Consider the following 16,614-nt stretch of genomic DNA (forward strand, 5'->3'; position numbering starts at 1 on the left):
AGTGCGGTGGGAAACAACAAACCAACCAACCAACCATAGTTTGGTGATAATTATTATTACTAGTCAAGATGTAAATCTTGTCACGTGTGAACCTGTGAAACCGTTACTCCCACTGTAAATAGGGTAATTAGCAATTAGTAACTGAAAGTTGGTTTACAACAATTTAAATTAGCATCAGACAAGGTTGGTTTTCATTCTTTGAATGACCTACACCAAAGTTGCTGGGTTTGTCAATTTATCCGATGTTTAAGTCTTTAACTTTATTTTCATAACAATATGTATAAGCTTTACGGTAGATATTGCCATTACCGTTCATCAACAATACAGCACCGCAACTCGTTCCCCATGCGTATATATTCTCATCCTCTTTTCCCATTTATCATCAGTCTAATAAACATCGATGGTATTACCATCGATACGTCAAAATATGCAAGCATTCGTATTTTTAGCGGCCAGCACATTCTTTGTATTGGGAGTTATGTCCCTTGTCAAAACAAGGTGGTAGTAAATGATAAACAAGTATGGGCGAGGAAGCTGCATCTAATGGCAACACAGATACTTCACCTACAATTACGGTAAGTGAACCGGGTCTAAATAAACCCTACAAGAAGATAGCAACAACACATTGAACAGGGATTACCATGACGGCGCATTGTTTCTTTGTGATAACTAATAGTGCATCGACCCTGTGTTTATTAAATGTTTTTGCCTACCACGTTGCATGCTGTCTTATGAGGAAGAATGACCCAACATGTTTGTTTTAAAGCATATAATATTCACTTTCATACATGAAATCTCAAAATCGTTCTGAAAAACTAGGCTGCCTTATTTGTCATAAATTTGTTTAGTAGATAATCAATCATTCGGTGATGGATCCATTGTCAGAGACCATAAAATAGATTATGTGGTCTCTGCGTATGTGAATGAATGAAAGTACATGTACTGAAAAACAACCCTATATTTTTTTGTATTATATGCAGGAAAGGTTCAGATTATATTTTGTGCATACACTGTTAATCACAAATATCAACCATATAATAGAGGACTTGCTTACATACATTTAGATAATGTCAAATGTTATTAAGAAACCTATATAGTGTAACTTATTTAAAGGTAGCCTGGGCTCTGACCAAATGACTATCCAAGCTGGTCATTCAAGCTACAAATACACCATGTTTTCCTTGTTTGTATTTACAAAATCATACGATGTATTGCTCTGCTTTTACTTACTGACATACACTGGTCGTTAATCATGTAATACACACAGCGCAAATCAAGGAATATCATAGAAATGCTTAACCCCCTATAGTTCCCAAATAAATTATCCTGGGCTACATGAAATATTTTGATTGAAAATGTATTTTGTCAAAAGTTATGATATGCCGACCTCAAGTATAGTCAAGTGTAGTCAATATATGTGTGTTGCAAAACTGAGTTAAGGTTGTGTTGTGTTACTTTGACACTAAGACTAGGGTTCGTTTGAGTACAATTTATTGACCGGAGTTATATGCGACAGCCAGTATGGCGTCCACTCGAGTCCCCACACAAATCATGACGTCACCTGATGACGTAATATAAGGGAGCTAACTCTAACTAACCTAGACTGGGTTTTTACCCTGAACAGCAATAACGCTACAGGTTGTACTTTTTTGGTGTGATGTTCACCATGTTCCATGTATAGCCCAGCTGTTCTAAGTCATGCTGTCTACGAGTTTGTGTTTAACTCGGGTGATGGGTTAATATAGGCTCCTTATAGTATTATGAAATCAGATTCAGATGTATAATAACTAACGCTAGACGTTAAATGATGGTACTTGTAAGTTGATGTTGCCCTTCTTGATGTTCGACATAAGGGTATAAAACAGGGACTGGTCAGCTTGGAGTCAGTATACTGTGTCTGAGTTGGTATCTATAAGGGCTGGGACGAGTCCGAATTTACTACCCGGGTACCCACCCCCCTATTTCTCGACCCTACCCGGGTACCCACGGTCTCAAGAGATAGGTACAAAATGTCTGATTGGGCATTTTTTACCATAGCACTGGCAAAACATACTTAGATACATGTATTAAACAATCTGGTCATGCATACACTGAAGTTGACTCAAGTTATATCTTTATATAAAGAAATGAAAAGTCAGTACAGAAGGAATGGGTGCATAGTCAGAAAGAAATGCGAACATTTGTGACTTGTAGTGTAACCATAGAGTTCTAGATAAACTTTTCTTGTTGAAACTTGCCATAAGATCAGTCTGTTGCTGTCTGTTGGATGATTTGGGATTTTTATGGTTTTTTAAATTTTGTTTCTTTTCATGAAGACAAGTTGGACTAAAACTGAGAATAATGGAGCAGAACTCCAAAGCTGTTGAATATCTACAAATCTTTTGTAGTGTGTCAGAAATATTTCACTAATTTTATTGGGTTTTATTTAAGTTCAGTAAAATTGAGGAAAATATAGTTAATCTAACTTGTAAATGACACCAAGCTCTGTTTTCCTGAGTCATCTTGATTTTATCATGTGTGTTGATTTGATCGAAGGTTTGACAAATACCTGTACAAAACATGAACAACAACATCTCAGTGTTAGAAATTGGCTCTAGTCCTGTAGTCCTCGTCAGACTGCCCAATAGTTAAGGGTATCCTAAGGGCTAGTAGACATTTGTCATTTTTAAGGGTTTTGTTATATGTTATGTATGGTGTGTGTGTGTGTGTGTGTGTGTGCGTGCGTGTGTGCATGTGTATGTGTGTAGGGGGTATAATGTACTTATGGAGTGTGTGTGTGTGTGCGTGCGTGCATGCGTGTGTTTTTGTGTGAGTGTATTTGTGTGTGCGAGTGTGTGGTATAATGTATGTATGGTGTGTGTGTGTGCGTGCGTGCGTTTGTTTGTGTGTGCGTGCGCGCACGTGTGTGTGTGTGGTATGGTGTTGGGGTGGGGGTGGGGTGGGTGGGTGGATATCTATGTGTTTGTGTATGATTGCGTGAGTGACTTTATAAGTAATTTGGTGTGTGTGTGTGCGTGCGTGCGTGCGTGCGTGCGTGCGTGCGTGCGTGTTCATAACCCAATCTTAACTTTAAAAATTCTGTTAGTATATGTCTTATTTTACCTTATCCAGATCATGACGTTATAATTTGCTTTTATGTCTAAGTGTCTCGGAAGCCATACCTGGTCGGATGTTATATTTTAGTGTTTGTGTACGTGTTTTAGTATGAAGTGTATATAACATGTGACACTATAATAAACATTATTCTCTCTCTCTCTCTCTCTCTCTCTCTCTCTCTCTCTCTCTCTCTCTATGTTATCATTATAAGGACTAGTGGACTAAAAATGATAGTTTCAAATCTATCAATTTATTATCTTCAAGGCAGGTAATAAGCAGAAATTCTATGGTGCTTGGAAGCTGTATCATAAACTTTTCGAAAATGAGGAGCAGCTTTCATTTTAATTTTAGCTTGAAACTTAAAACTTTAATGTTTGAGTCCATGTACATTCCTGCACTGCAATATGATATATAAACTTTATAATAGTTTATGCACACTTGATATATGCAGTATGTTTGTATTACTAGAGTGAATATGTGAGTGGGAAGTATGTTACAGATGTACTGATAAGTTGTCCTATATGTCATGTAGTTTCTGCTGCCCTGAGCGGAAGCCCATTTTATGTAACAGGTACTTCTTTTTATAAACAATAAAATATTTTTTTTTTATATTATCATTAAAGTTAAAAACGCATTGAAAAAGACAGTGTGTAAGAAAATGTGAAACTACCCTATATGTCTTTCAGTTTCCAAAGAAAGTGTGCATCAGTCACTCTGTGTGGTAATGTGTTAGAAATATGGAGGAATCGTGAACGAACCATCTTCCCGAGGCAAGAGAGTTAACAGACTTTAAAAGTCCAGTTTCCACCCTTGCCGAACTAGGTTGGAATTCCTGAGCTTGATCGTAGGTCCACCAGTGGCTATTACGAGTTATATCCCTTCTAAACCTCTCCTATGGAATAATCAGTTTCCACCTCTTGTATCACTTGCATTTGATTCGAACAAAATGGCGGTGCCCAGTCAAGACGATCTGATCGATAATCAAGATCTATAGTGTGATAAAACGGGTCTTACATCGCAAAGTGCATCAAATCACGTGAGCTCCTTGATTAAAATCCTGAAAAGATTTGGAAAACATCTGTTGACAATGAGTTGGTGGTGCACATTCTTTGCAAATCCTGCAATTTACTGAAATTTGCACAACAGTTTACGAACCAGATTTCGATTTCTTTTCGCAATTTTGATTAGACTATGCATAGACTCATTAGCCCAGCCAAAATGTAACTCCATAATACCAGCCCAGTTTGGCAAGGATGGAAACTGGACTTTTATTGTCAGTTAACTCACTTGCCTGGGGTAGATGTGAACGAACTAGTTTCCCATATCCTTCAACTTTTAACACACCTTAGAAGTGTTTACATAATGTCGGCAGGAAATAAGTGTGACCTTTCACTGGAGGCAAAATGTCATTAAGCAGATAATGCACTGATGAGAAGGAAGCTTGGCGGACCTGCAGGTGTATGATTCATGGTTCAGTAGGCAGCCAGTGGGGCAGTGTGTGCTTGTCTGGTGGAAGCAGGGGGCCTGTGTGACAGTGTGTGTATCGCTAACAGTCACAGTCACAGTCAGCAGTGGGTATACTTGTTACAAGGACATATGAACGATGGACAAGGTTCAACTTTCAACATTTCTTTTCAGTCTAGATTTCACAGCCCACCAGCTTTCTGTTTTGGTGTCTTAAATAGTGTGTATACATATTTTATCTCATAGGTATTTAGTCAGTATATTATTAATATGAATGAAAAAGACCAACACATTTGGTGTTTTAGTAAATTAAGGGACTGGTCTTTTATTACAGGGTGGGGTGGGTTAGAGGTTTGGCATGCCCTAATGTACTGAAAAGTTACGACTCTCCTCGAAGGCTTGTCATATTTTGAATGACCCTCCCCATGTCCATGGACATCTTCTTAATGATCTTCCTGAAATATATGTATTATTTTTTATGACCCTCCCCAAGAGACTGTCATATTTTCCGGGTGACCCTCCCCTGATTCTCGCCGAACCCTATTCCTTCTTTTTATTCCTGATATATGATATGTATCAAATGGAAACACAATTGGCTAATAATCTCTTTTTATCATTTATTAATATTTATAAACCTCCAGTGACGTCATCCTATTGTTCATGATTGTTCTCCAGTCAGGTAACATCTCATAAACATGGATGTTATAATATCCCGGGGATTTTATTAATACAACTTCCGTTTAGATTGTAACATATGCATGTTTTAGCTTGAAATTTATTTTGCATTTTAACAGAATGTAATGAAATGTAAAATCAAATGACAAATGTTTACTTTATATTCCTGCGGATGGAATATGCAACCTTGGCATCTGTCGCGCTGGTAAATCACAATGCTTTTAAGAATGTCTTTCTCAAGTACCCATATGGAAAGTATGGAAAGTATGTTATGAAACATAAATTGTTGATAAATATTGTTTTAAATCTTTTTTTGGTTTATAAATTAGACAAAACACTTACCCTCAGGTTTTTATGAGATTTAGCCCCTCATCCTCGGGATAAAACCTTGGGGATGACACCCTTCGGTTTTATCCCTTGGATTCAGGTTTTAAGTCTCATAAAAACCCTCAGACATGTTTTATCCTACACTTATAAATGTTCCCAAGCATGAGACAGTAGGAATCGGAAATGTTTGCATATAACATGTATAATCATGATAATATGCACATGATATCACATGTCTTATTTTTAAGTATATTATTACAATAATTTTGACACATGTTATAAATGTTCAGCTTGTATCATGAAGTTACTGCAAGTCATTGTGAACTTGCCTCATATTCAACATTAATTATGTTGCTTTTTTGTTAGCTCACCTTACTTAAGTCAAGTGAGCCCATGTTATGGACTGCTTGTCTGGTATCTGGCATGCATCTCCAGTCATCCATTGTGGGTTGTAAACATTTTCTTCTCAGAAACCTCTTGACCCATGCAACTGAAACTGCACATACTTGTTCCCACCAGTCGTGACACTCCAACTGTTCCAGGGGGCACGGGTGGCCCAGTCGTCTTAGGCACCGCGATTCGCTGTGCAGAGTTGCGTCCCTTGGGCTCGCCAGAAACCTATGATTGTGTGTTCGAATCCCGGTTCGGCCCGGTTATGTTTCTAGGTTTGTCAGCACCATACCTGTGCTCGTGGGTTTCACCGAAGTGGTAAACGTCTGAAACCTGCATCACTTTGGGCTTTCCTCCCACATTTAGCTGACACGCCGCGATATAACTGGAATACTGTTAAAAGCGGCATTAAACCCAACTCACTCACTCCAATTGTTCCAGAGATTTAAATCTAATTTTCAATATGGTCGTTTCTCAGTCATTTTTGTACGAAATGTAACGAAAGTTGGTTTATGAGTAGTTAGTAGCATGGCTCATTGTGTTCTTGTTTTGCGATAATTTAAATTTGACCTTGCTTTGACCTTTGCACTTCAACCATACCGAAAGCTGACCCTTACTTAACCCTTTTTTATTTAAAATGTCATGAAAATTGGTGCATATATATATATATATATATATATGTGTTGTCGGCTCAACATATAAGTTGCAACATTTTTAATTTTGATCTGTATTTGACCTTTGCACTTTGGACCATGCCCCTAAATTCTCTCAAAATGTATTTCCTGGACTGTAAACGTCTCTCCTCAGAAAGTACTGAACCAACCAAGTTGAAACTTCACATACTTATTCCCTCCAATGACAACACCTGAGAGGTTGAATATGATTTTCAATATGGCTGCCATGAAAAACCTCATTTTGGCCATTGTTCAGCCACCGTTGCTCAAAATATGCTGCAATGCTCTTAAATTCTCATTACATGGTAAACATCTATATATCCATTTCTTTGAGAGCCATTTAGAAGTTGTAGTATGAAGTAAGGATAAGATTGGTTGGTTTGTTGTTTAACGCTGCACTCAGCAATATTCCAGCTATATGACGGCGGTCTGTAAATAACTGAGTCTGAACCAGACAATCCACTGATAAATATCATGAGCATCGATCCACGCAATTGGGATCGATGACATGCATCAACCAAGTCAGCGAGACTGACCACCCGATCCCGTTAGTCGCCTTTTACGACAAGTATAATCGCCTATTTATCAGTAATTGATTGATGTTTATTTAGCGATTAGTTAGCCATTATGATCTATATCGATTGCCAGTCCTAGCTCCGGTGTAGGTTCCAACACCGTTATCATGCAAGTGAACCTACTCCGAAACGTCACTCCGAATTGTAATGTAGGAAGTTGTTCCTATCTCATTAAAATCAGATCTTAGTTCTCACTACCGCTAAACAAAGATCTGAGGACATCCCATGAAGGGTCACGTCAGGACAACCTTTCATCCAACCAATCAGAGCGGCGCTTACCAGATCAGGAAAGTGACAGTCGGAATGTGTTTTCTAATCATGCAACCACGAGATATTTAACACAGGGTATTCTGAATGACAGTTACGGGTTTTATGATCATATCCATACAATCTAGGCCATCTATAAGCCATTCTAGAATGTTCTTCTTATCAGTTAAATTTTTTTAATTGAGAATATGTCAAAATATGTTTCGAAGCATAGTCGCCAGTTTGAAACTAGTGTCATAAAGCTCGAGTAAGCTGCCTTCTGATTGGCTAATGTCGATTTCTTGTCAGTCATTTCATTGGTCAGTCAAAATTTGCGAAAGGTCGTTCTGACGTGACCCGTCATGGGATGTCCTCAGATCTTTGTTTAGTGGTAGCAAAAACTAAGATCTGAATTTAATGAGATTGGAAGTTGTTCATCCATATAATTTATCCTTACTTACCGGTAATCAACATATCCAGGTGAGCTACAGGGCTGTGGCACTTTCTGTTCATTTTGTATGTTGGCAAGTTTTAATTAGTGAATTACTGTATCCTTCTGTGTAGAATATGCTGCAGGTTGACAAGACAATATACAGGGGATTATTTACACACACTCACACTACAAGAACAGGTGCTGTTGCTAGGCTATTAAACTGACACTGACAGCTGAAACTCTTATTTGTCAACCTAACTCCTTGAGTCATGTACCGTATCAGACCCAATAAATATTTTGGCACTTAGTATTTAGAGACAAAGAAAAGTGTGCTCGTATGAGTCATAACAAACTCGTTCGTACTGTCATGTTTACATGTCAGGATGTTTAAATGTGATTATGCCAGATATATTTTGGCTCCTGGTAACCATGGTAACATATGGATCCTAAACATGTTGGTGTGTGTTGGGGAGAGTGGTGCTTAAATAGCAGATAGTTAGGCCAAGCACAGTGTAAGTACAGTTCTGCGGCCAATATCAATAGCTCAAGCACGCAAGCATGCATGCATGCATGTATGCATGATCACTCACTCACTCACTCACTCTGCTGTTACTATGTTCATTATCTTTTATTTTGGCATCCTGCATTGGTAGATTAAGAATACAGTGTGCTCGTTCTGTCCTCTCACCTCTTTCAGGGATTTATCATTAGATAGGACTAGCTAAATACACTTGGCAGGCAAATTGGGGAAAATTGATACATTTTTATCAAAATTGATTGTATTTAAAGTTATTTTTTCTTAAATTCAGAGGTATTTTAACATTGTATTTTAATGTTGCATTTAATGCAATGAGCTGATGATGAAATTATTCATCATAGCCATAAGTGTCTACCTTTCTTAACTGAAAGTGACAAATAATTTCCTGTTCAAGACTTTATGACCTGGCTAATGTTGAGAGGCGTCCCATAGTTTATGATAAATCTGACAAGTGTCACCACTGAAGAACAGCTAAAGCACTTACGTTTACCAGGAAACACAGGTAGTTTCTAATGCAAGGATAGAAACTATGGAATTAAAGTGTGCCTTTTGAAATTAAAGTGTGCCCTTTAGAATTAAAGTGTTCCCTTTAGAATTAAAATGTTCCCTTTGGAATTAAAGTGTTCCCTTTAGAATTAAAATGTTCCTTTTGAAATTAAAGTGTTCCCTTTAGAATTAAAGTGTTCCTTTTGAAATTAAAGTGTGCCCTTTAGAATTAAAATGTTCCCTTTAGAATTAAAGTGTGCCCTTTAGAATTAAAATGTTCCCTTTAGAATTAAAGTGTGCCCTATAGAATTAAAGTGTTCCCTTTAGAATTAAAATGTTCCTTTTGAAATTAAAGTGTTCCCTTTGGAATTAAAGTGTTCCCTTTGGAATTAAAGTGTGCCCTATAGAATTAAAATGTTCCCTTTGAAATTAAAATGTTCCCTTTGAAATTAAAGTGTACCCTTTGGAATTAAAGTTTGCCAACAAAACATGCTAGAATAATATTTGTGATCCATTATTGAACTCAATGAAAGTCATTGCACCTATGCTACATAAGAAGCACTTTCCTCTTTTCTTTTCATTGACATTGATAATACCCAAATTTATTTTGCGAATCAAACTGCACATTGAGCATGTTCACATATTCATTATGTTTTATGAGTTTGTCACATTGTAATCAGGTACTTGAATCTGGGTCAGGTTTTGAGTCATGGGTATCCGAGTCCATTGTTTGAGTCCTGTTCTTGTTAAATGTAGTCACTAAAGTTGTCTTTCCTTGTGATTGAACAGTTCCCAAGTGTGGTCACCCTCAATGTCGGAGGAAAACACTTTGCCACCCGCTTGTCAACAATCCGGCGCTATCCCGAGTCCATGCTTGCCGTGATGTTCAGTGGCCGTCACAACGTGGACACAGACCCTGACGGCAACTACTTCATCGACCGCGACGGAACCCATTTTCAACACATTCTCAACTTCCTACGTCATGATGACCCACCACCAGCGGATTTGGCAGAGGAAATTCTCAAGGATGCAATGTATTATGGGATAGATCCGCTTATAGACCATCTCAAAAGTTCGCCAGCGTTATTCACAGAATATGTTGTCAGGGAGAACTTACGTTCAAAGCTTGTCAAATATTTCGATATTAAAGACGACATCATCAACTTGGCCAAAGATCAAGTTCGGCAAAATGGAGCCATTAAGTCAACTGTGAGACTAGTCGTTACTAAGAACCAACCCATCCCTCGAGACCTTCAGTTCTCAAAGCAGGTTTATAAGCAGTTCTACCGAAGGTTTAAGACCTTTGATACTTTTGAAGAGTGTCTGGGGAAATGTTTCATTCAAGTACCAGCAGACAAGGTCAAAGGTCAGCCCGGTTTATTAATGAATGAAGTGGCCAATTGTATTCTATTTGACTTAAAGCGTGATGGTTACAGCGGGAACTGTCAACCGGAAAGTATTCACGAAGACAACAAAACAAAGACAGTCACGTGGTGTGATGACCAGTTTCATGTGTTTGCGAGTATTCACATTTTTACCTTCAACTGGCTGGAGAGTGATAAAGTCCCATCACCAAACCATCATCGCCTTCATAGTGCAGACTTCTAGATGTGGTGATCCCTTTGCAGTGATATTGTCAGAGGGAGTTCATGTGCAACAGAACAAGTCGTCGTCGTCGTCATCATCATCATCCTCATCATCCTCACCCACATCATCATCACCCACATCATTAACAGCAGCATTAAGCTTTGTCATATTTCAGATATCATATGTGACTTTGAGTTGAAATTCATCATCAGCAGCAGCAGCAGCAGCAGCAGCAGCATACTTCCTACCTTTGTCACATTTCAGGTATCATATAATGATACTGTGGAGTGGAGCTTTATCATTTCGGAAAATATAACCATATTTGACATATTTAGAGAAAAAGTGTTGGCTATTTTGACTACCTATTAAGGTTAGGAATACTTTGTCACCATTATTTATATAAAACTAGAGATGAAAGAACATGTTATCTTATCTTATAAAGCTTCCTCAATGTGTTGACATTTCCAAACAAGGTAGACAGTGTTTGTTGACGCTGGGCAATGTAGTAGATTGTGATGGAGATGTCTCCGTGATCCCAGACAGATCAATAAATATCAGTCATGTTGTTGAGATGAACCTGGAACATTATTGGAACATAAATCTAATTTATTTTTTACCTTTCCGAAGGTATTATTTACTTCATTATTTGATTTCATACCATTTGAAGGCCAACGTTCTGCATACAGGAGGCTGAACAAGAACATTGGTCATGATTGACTGGAGAGCACTAAAGAGGGACGACAATAGTACACACATAAAACATAAGAATTGCAATAATTTTTTATAATAATTTGAGAGATCTTTAATTGTAAAAGGAGAAATTGCTTGAAAACATGTTTATGACTTCAGTAACCATGACAACAAGGGATGATATGAAAATACATGGCAAGCTCATATTAAGAAGGATTAAATATTGAGCTGTTTTTTTTAAGGTATTATCAAACGTTTTAATATAGAAACTTTTTCATTTTTTGCTTTTGGAGAGACTTTGGTGTGGTGCTGTGTACATGAACACTATGTGTAACCCTGGTAACATGTCTTCAGATCAGCTGTGTCCACTTTGATATTTTCTGAAATTTAAGAACACAGATATATGTTTTCTTTTAAATATATACCGTATTCAACGTAATAAGCGCTCAGGGCGCTCTCAAAATTAGAAATAGGGGGCGCTTATTAGAATATTATTTTGAGTTGAAAGATCGTAAATTTGGTGGTTTATGCTAACAGCCTGAAATGTTTACATACGACAGATATATTTTTCAAGAATTTAATTGCCCATAATTAAGGGTGATATAACACACAAGTGCGTATTATTCACAAATAAATACGTCTGGCGTACATTGATCAATCGGAAGGGGTGCGGATTGGGATTGTTCACTAGCCAATATATTAGCAAATATCGCCGTGGGCGCTTATTAGAGCGGGGCGCTTATTACGTCGGTAATTGATTTCTGTTGTGTTTGTATTTATTATTTACAATTTGTTTAATGGAATTCCCAATGAGAGAGGTGTGCAGGAGTTGTGGATTTGTGTCTCAGCTGTCATTGATATGTGACTGGGATGAGAAATTGTACAAGACATTTTTATTCCTCGTTTATATATTTATTTTGTATCACAGTTGAATATTTTGTACAGTTTATTTTTGTTGGTGCGTATTGAATGTTTACCTTGGAAAGATGTTGGCATTACAAGGCCAGAACAGTCTATTTATAACTTGTATCCTGTTTTACGAATATTCCTTGCCAAAAATACCAGAAGCAGGAGGCAAATATGCAAATATGCCACCTGTTTCTGTCATATTACTGTAGGTAATTGGTCATGTGCCAGATTAACTACAGACCCGTGAAGATCCAGGTTAGAACTGGTGTTCAGCAACCCGTGCTTGTCGTAGGAGGCCGTTAAACGGGATTGGCTGGTCAGATCCTTATACCATTGTCAAGACTATCCAATAACTCAGTTTAGTGTCTGCATGGAGAGTAAATGGCTTTAATCAGTTTAACATGTGTAAGTCATTGCAGTCCCAGACGAATTCTGCGATTCTGAGATTGCAGGCAGATTTGCAGAACATGTACCACAGAATAGCAGAAAAATCACTGAATATCATTTTCACTCTTAAATGTTCTTGAGGTATTATCGTCACGATATGGCTGAAATATTGCCGATGTGACGTAAAGCTTTAACTCACTCTTGTGGTATTATGACTACATAAAGTATGTTTACATCTAACCATAAATATCAGACACTATGCATATGCATGCATGATTTTATGTCTTGAAATGTGTAAATGCAAGGGAATGAAATTTTTAAAAAAATGAGTGTGTATTAATGGCAGAGGGTGAATGGATATGTTTTTGCTGCAGAATTTTCTAATTTTACCACAGAATATTGATAATTTTACTGCAGAATATTGATAATTTTACGGCAGAATATCGATAAAATTTTAGCACAGAAATTGTTTGGGACTGCTTATTGACTATGCCCATTGCCCAAAGATTTCATAGTCCCTGTCAACATTCTGATTACAATTATATATGGTTATATATATGTATAGAATAAGACAACTGGTACAAAGGGATGGAGTGAGTGAGTGAGTATGGTTTTATGCTGTTTTTAGCAATATTTGAGAATATCACGGCGGGGGACACCAAAAATGGGCTTCATACATTGTACCCACATGGGGGAATTGAACCCGGGTCTTCGTCATGATGAGCCAACGCTTGAATCACTAGGCTACCCCACTCCTCCCCAAAAGGTATGGAGAATATTAGCAGTAGTTTTTGAATTGTATTAATCTGGATGTGTGCATGTTGAGAGGATGTGCACTGTACATAGAATACACAGATAGGTACCACACATCACTGGTGACAATCACATCTTGTAGGTGATGAATGAAGTGGTGCGTGTGTGTTGTATCATGTGCATGTGAGGAATTATGTGTCATAATATTGTGTCGTTAAATCATGTGTTGTGTCCTGTGTTGAATCATGTGTTGTGTCCTGTGTTAAATCATGTGTTGTGTCCTGTGTTAAATCATGTGTTGTGTCCTGTGTTAAATCATGTGTTGTGTCAAATCATGTGTTGTGTCCTGTGTTAAATCATGTGTTGTGTCCTGTGTTAAATCATGTGTTGTGTCAAATCATGTGTTGTGTCCTGTGTTAAATCATGTGTTGTGTCCTGTGTTAAATCATGTGTTGTGTCCTGTGTTAAATCATGTGTTGTGTCCTGTGTTAAATCATGTGTTGTGTTCTGTGTTAAATCATGTGTTGTCCTGTGTTAAATCATGTGTTGTGTCCTGTGTTGTGTTCTGTGTTAAATCATGTGTTGTCCTGTGTTAAATCATGTGTTGTGTCCTGTGTTAAATCATGTGTTGTGTCCTGTGTTAAATCATGTTGTATTGACCAACATTGTGTGTGTGTTGAATCATGTTGTGCATGTGTTGTGTCCTGTTTTGAATCATATTGTATAATATCTGTTTATATTTTGTTTCAACTGGTCAAAGAAAAGTCATGTTTTATGTATTTATATACTGTCCTTTTGACTAGTATTTTGTTTTTGATTCACCTATTATTTTAATGCTGCTAGTGCATATTGGCAGTCAAACACTGTGAGGCTTGTTCATTCTTGTTCTCAAACAGTTGTTGTTAAGGAAACAGTAGCTGAAGCATATCTTACTAACATTTAGCCCCACAAGTAAAGTTATCTTATTTCAAACTATATATCTACCAAATATAAAGTAACTTTCAAATGGAGCCCAGAACAAGGCTATATTTGTGGAGGAAATCAAGACTTACCAAATCATTCTCGACTTTTGAAAGTAGTTGGGTTCAATGTTAATTTAATCTTCAGGATATGAAAGACATACTACCAAGGTTCTGGGGGCTTAAACAGTGGTAATTGTATTGTATTGTACATTGTATTTTGTCCACATATTGTGCCCCTTTCTTTAACTATTTTTCTTTTTTTTATGAATGGACAAAGTAACCATGGTAATCAGTGCCCCCCCCCTGGATTTTTTTTATAGAAAAAAGTTTTATTTGAATCATGAAAATACAAGTTGGGGACAAGTGATACTTGTACAAATATTTGCCGCCCCCCCCCCGTCAAAAAAAGTTAATCACGGCCTTGGTAATAAAAGAGGAAGATGCTTCATGTGCTTAAATAGGGTTTATCAAAACTTCAGTTGAAAGCCTGATTTTCTTTGTAAATAGACACCCTTATTATCAAATTTAATGTTCAAATTTTCAAATTCTTGTCATCAATGGGGCCCTCATGATGTCTTGCAGTTTTCTCCGTCTGGTGTGTATGAAACAGGATCTAGGGATTTACATCAAGCAACACAGAACAGCTGACTTTTGAGCCCTTCTTCTTGCATCCCTGGTCATCCAGGTTTTCTTTTCTCCTGTTTAATATGTTAATACTCTGGACCTATTGGCCACCAAAGCTTTGTATTGGAAGTGACACCACCATCTCCAATTCTCGTATCGCCTACTTAGCAAAGATGTTCTCATGAGCATCAGTTTGAAATGAACCAATTAAATTTCTTTCTGATTGAGAGTTTGGCTTAGTTCGAATTTAAACTGTATTTCAATCAAATTGATGTCTAAGCTGCGAGGGGCGGTCGGGTAGCCAAGTGGTTAAAGCGTTGGTCATCACGCCAAACACCCGGGTTCGATTCCCGACATGGGTACAATGTGTGAAGCCCATTTCTGGTGTCCCCCGCCCTGATATTGCTGGAATATTGCTCAAAGCAGCGTAAAGCCATACTCGCTCACTCACTCACTAAGCTGCGAAAGACATTTCCCTGGTATTCAGAAGGTTATAGAATTAACATCATTCCCAGCTGTATTGAAGATGATTCAAAATAACGCAAGTGGTATACTGGTGATACTGCTTTTGTTCATTCATGAAAACAGTAATTTGACTGTATGGCTATTTTTAGCATCATGTCATGCAAATTTAACTTGAAATGAAGCCTTGGGGGTGAATAGTCAAGGATATTTGTCCCAAGAGAATGGAGATATATCACACTGGATCCTAGATGTTGGTTGAGGATTGGTCAAGATTGTCTTAAATTGGCAATTAATGTAGTGAGCTAATGTTCTTTGTTATCTCCCGTCAAGTTGTTTCATTTCCAGATGTGCTACTTCACTGCAAGCATTACCTTTTTAAACGGCTAAGTGTATGATTTTGTTCTTGTTATTTGTAAATTGCACCAACATAAATTTCAGTGGTGTGGTATTTATTCATCGTTGTTTATATGTGTCCTTCGTTATTGTTTGATGAGATTTCTGTGGTCAGGGTGTAGATCAATGTGGATGTAGATCAGTGCATCTGGAGGACTCCATGCTACTTAAAGGTAAATTATTAGTCTCAGCAAAGGACATTCTTAACTGTAAACTGTAATCACTTAATGCTATTTGCATGTACTAACAAGAGTTGTCCAACAGCTGAAAGATCTAGATCTGTTGACATCCCATGTGTGGCCACAGGTGCCCAGTTATCTATTCACCGCAATCTGGTGCGCAGAGTTGTGTCCCATAGTCAAGGGTTCAATTCCAGCTTCTTTGCTTCATTCTTGCTTTCCTCTCCCGTGCCGGATATACTTTACCCATCTTCCCGAGGCAAGAGAGTTAACTGACTTTAGAAGTCCAGTTTCCACCCTTGCCGAACTAGGCTGGAATTCCCGTGCTCAATCGTTGCGCCACCAGTGGTTATTACGAGTTATGACCCTTCTAAATCTCTCGTATCACTTGCATTTGATTCAAACAAAATGGCGGCAAACAGTCAAGAGGATCTGATCGATAATCAAGATCTATATTGTGATAAAACGAGTCTTACATCGCAAAGTGCATCAAATCATGTGAGCACCTTGATTAAAATCCTGAAAAGATTTGTAAAATATCTGTTGACAACAAGTTGGAGGAGCACAGGTTTTGCAAATCCTCCAATCGATGGAAATCAGCACGACAGTTTACGAACCGAATTTCAATTTCGTTGCGTGATTTTGATTGGACTATGCATAGACTCATTAGCCCAGCCAAAATGTAACTCCATAATACCAGCCTAGTTCGGCAAGGGTGGAAACTGGACTTTTATAGTCAGTTAACTCCCTTGCCTCGGGAA

At 37.8% G+C, this 16,614-nt stretch overlaps 1 protein-coding gene across 2 annotated transcripts; it reads left to right on the forward strand.

Annotated features, from left to right (window-relative positions):
- Positions 1–487: 487 nt before the first annotated feature.
- LOC124132004 (BTB/POZ domain-containing protein KCTD7-like) lies at positions 488–13,517 on the forward strand. Of its 2 annotated transcripts, none has more exons than XM_046495566.2 (2): positions 488–575; positions 9,694–13,517. In XM_046495566.2, exons 1-2 carry the CDS (start codon positions 522–524, stop codon positions 10,510–10,512), a joined length of 873 nt encoding a protein of 290 aa, XP_046351522.2. In that variant the 5' UTR covers positions 488–521; the 3' UTR covers positions 10,513–13,517. The 2 variants fall into 2 exon arrangements, with proteins under 2 accessions (XP_046351522.2, XP_046351523.2); XM_046495567.2 differs by lacking the exon at positions 488–575 and adding an exon at positions 4,462–4,708.
- The last annotated feature ends 3,097 nt before the right edge of the window (positions 13,518–16,614 follow it).

This window comes from Haliotis rufescens, unplaced genomic scaffold (genome assembly GCF_023055435.1).
Source record: "Haliotis rufescens isolate VD_foot unplaced genomic scaffold, xgHalRufe1.0.p SCAF_93, whole genome shotgun sequence".
NCBI lineage: Eukaryota > Metazoa > Mollusca > Gastropoda > Lepetellida > Haliotidae > Haliotis > Haliotis rufescens.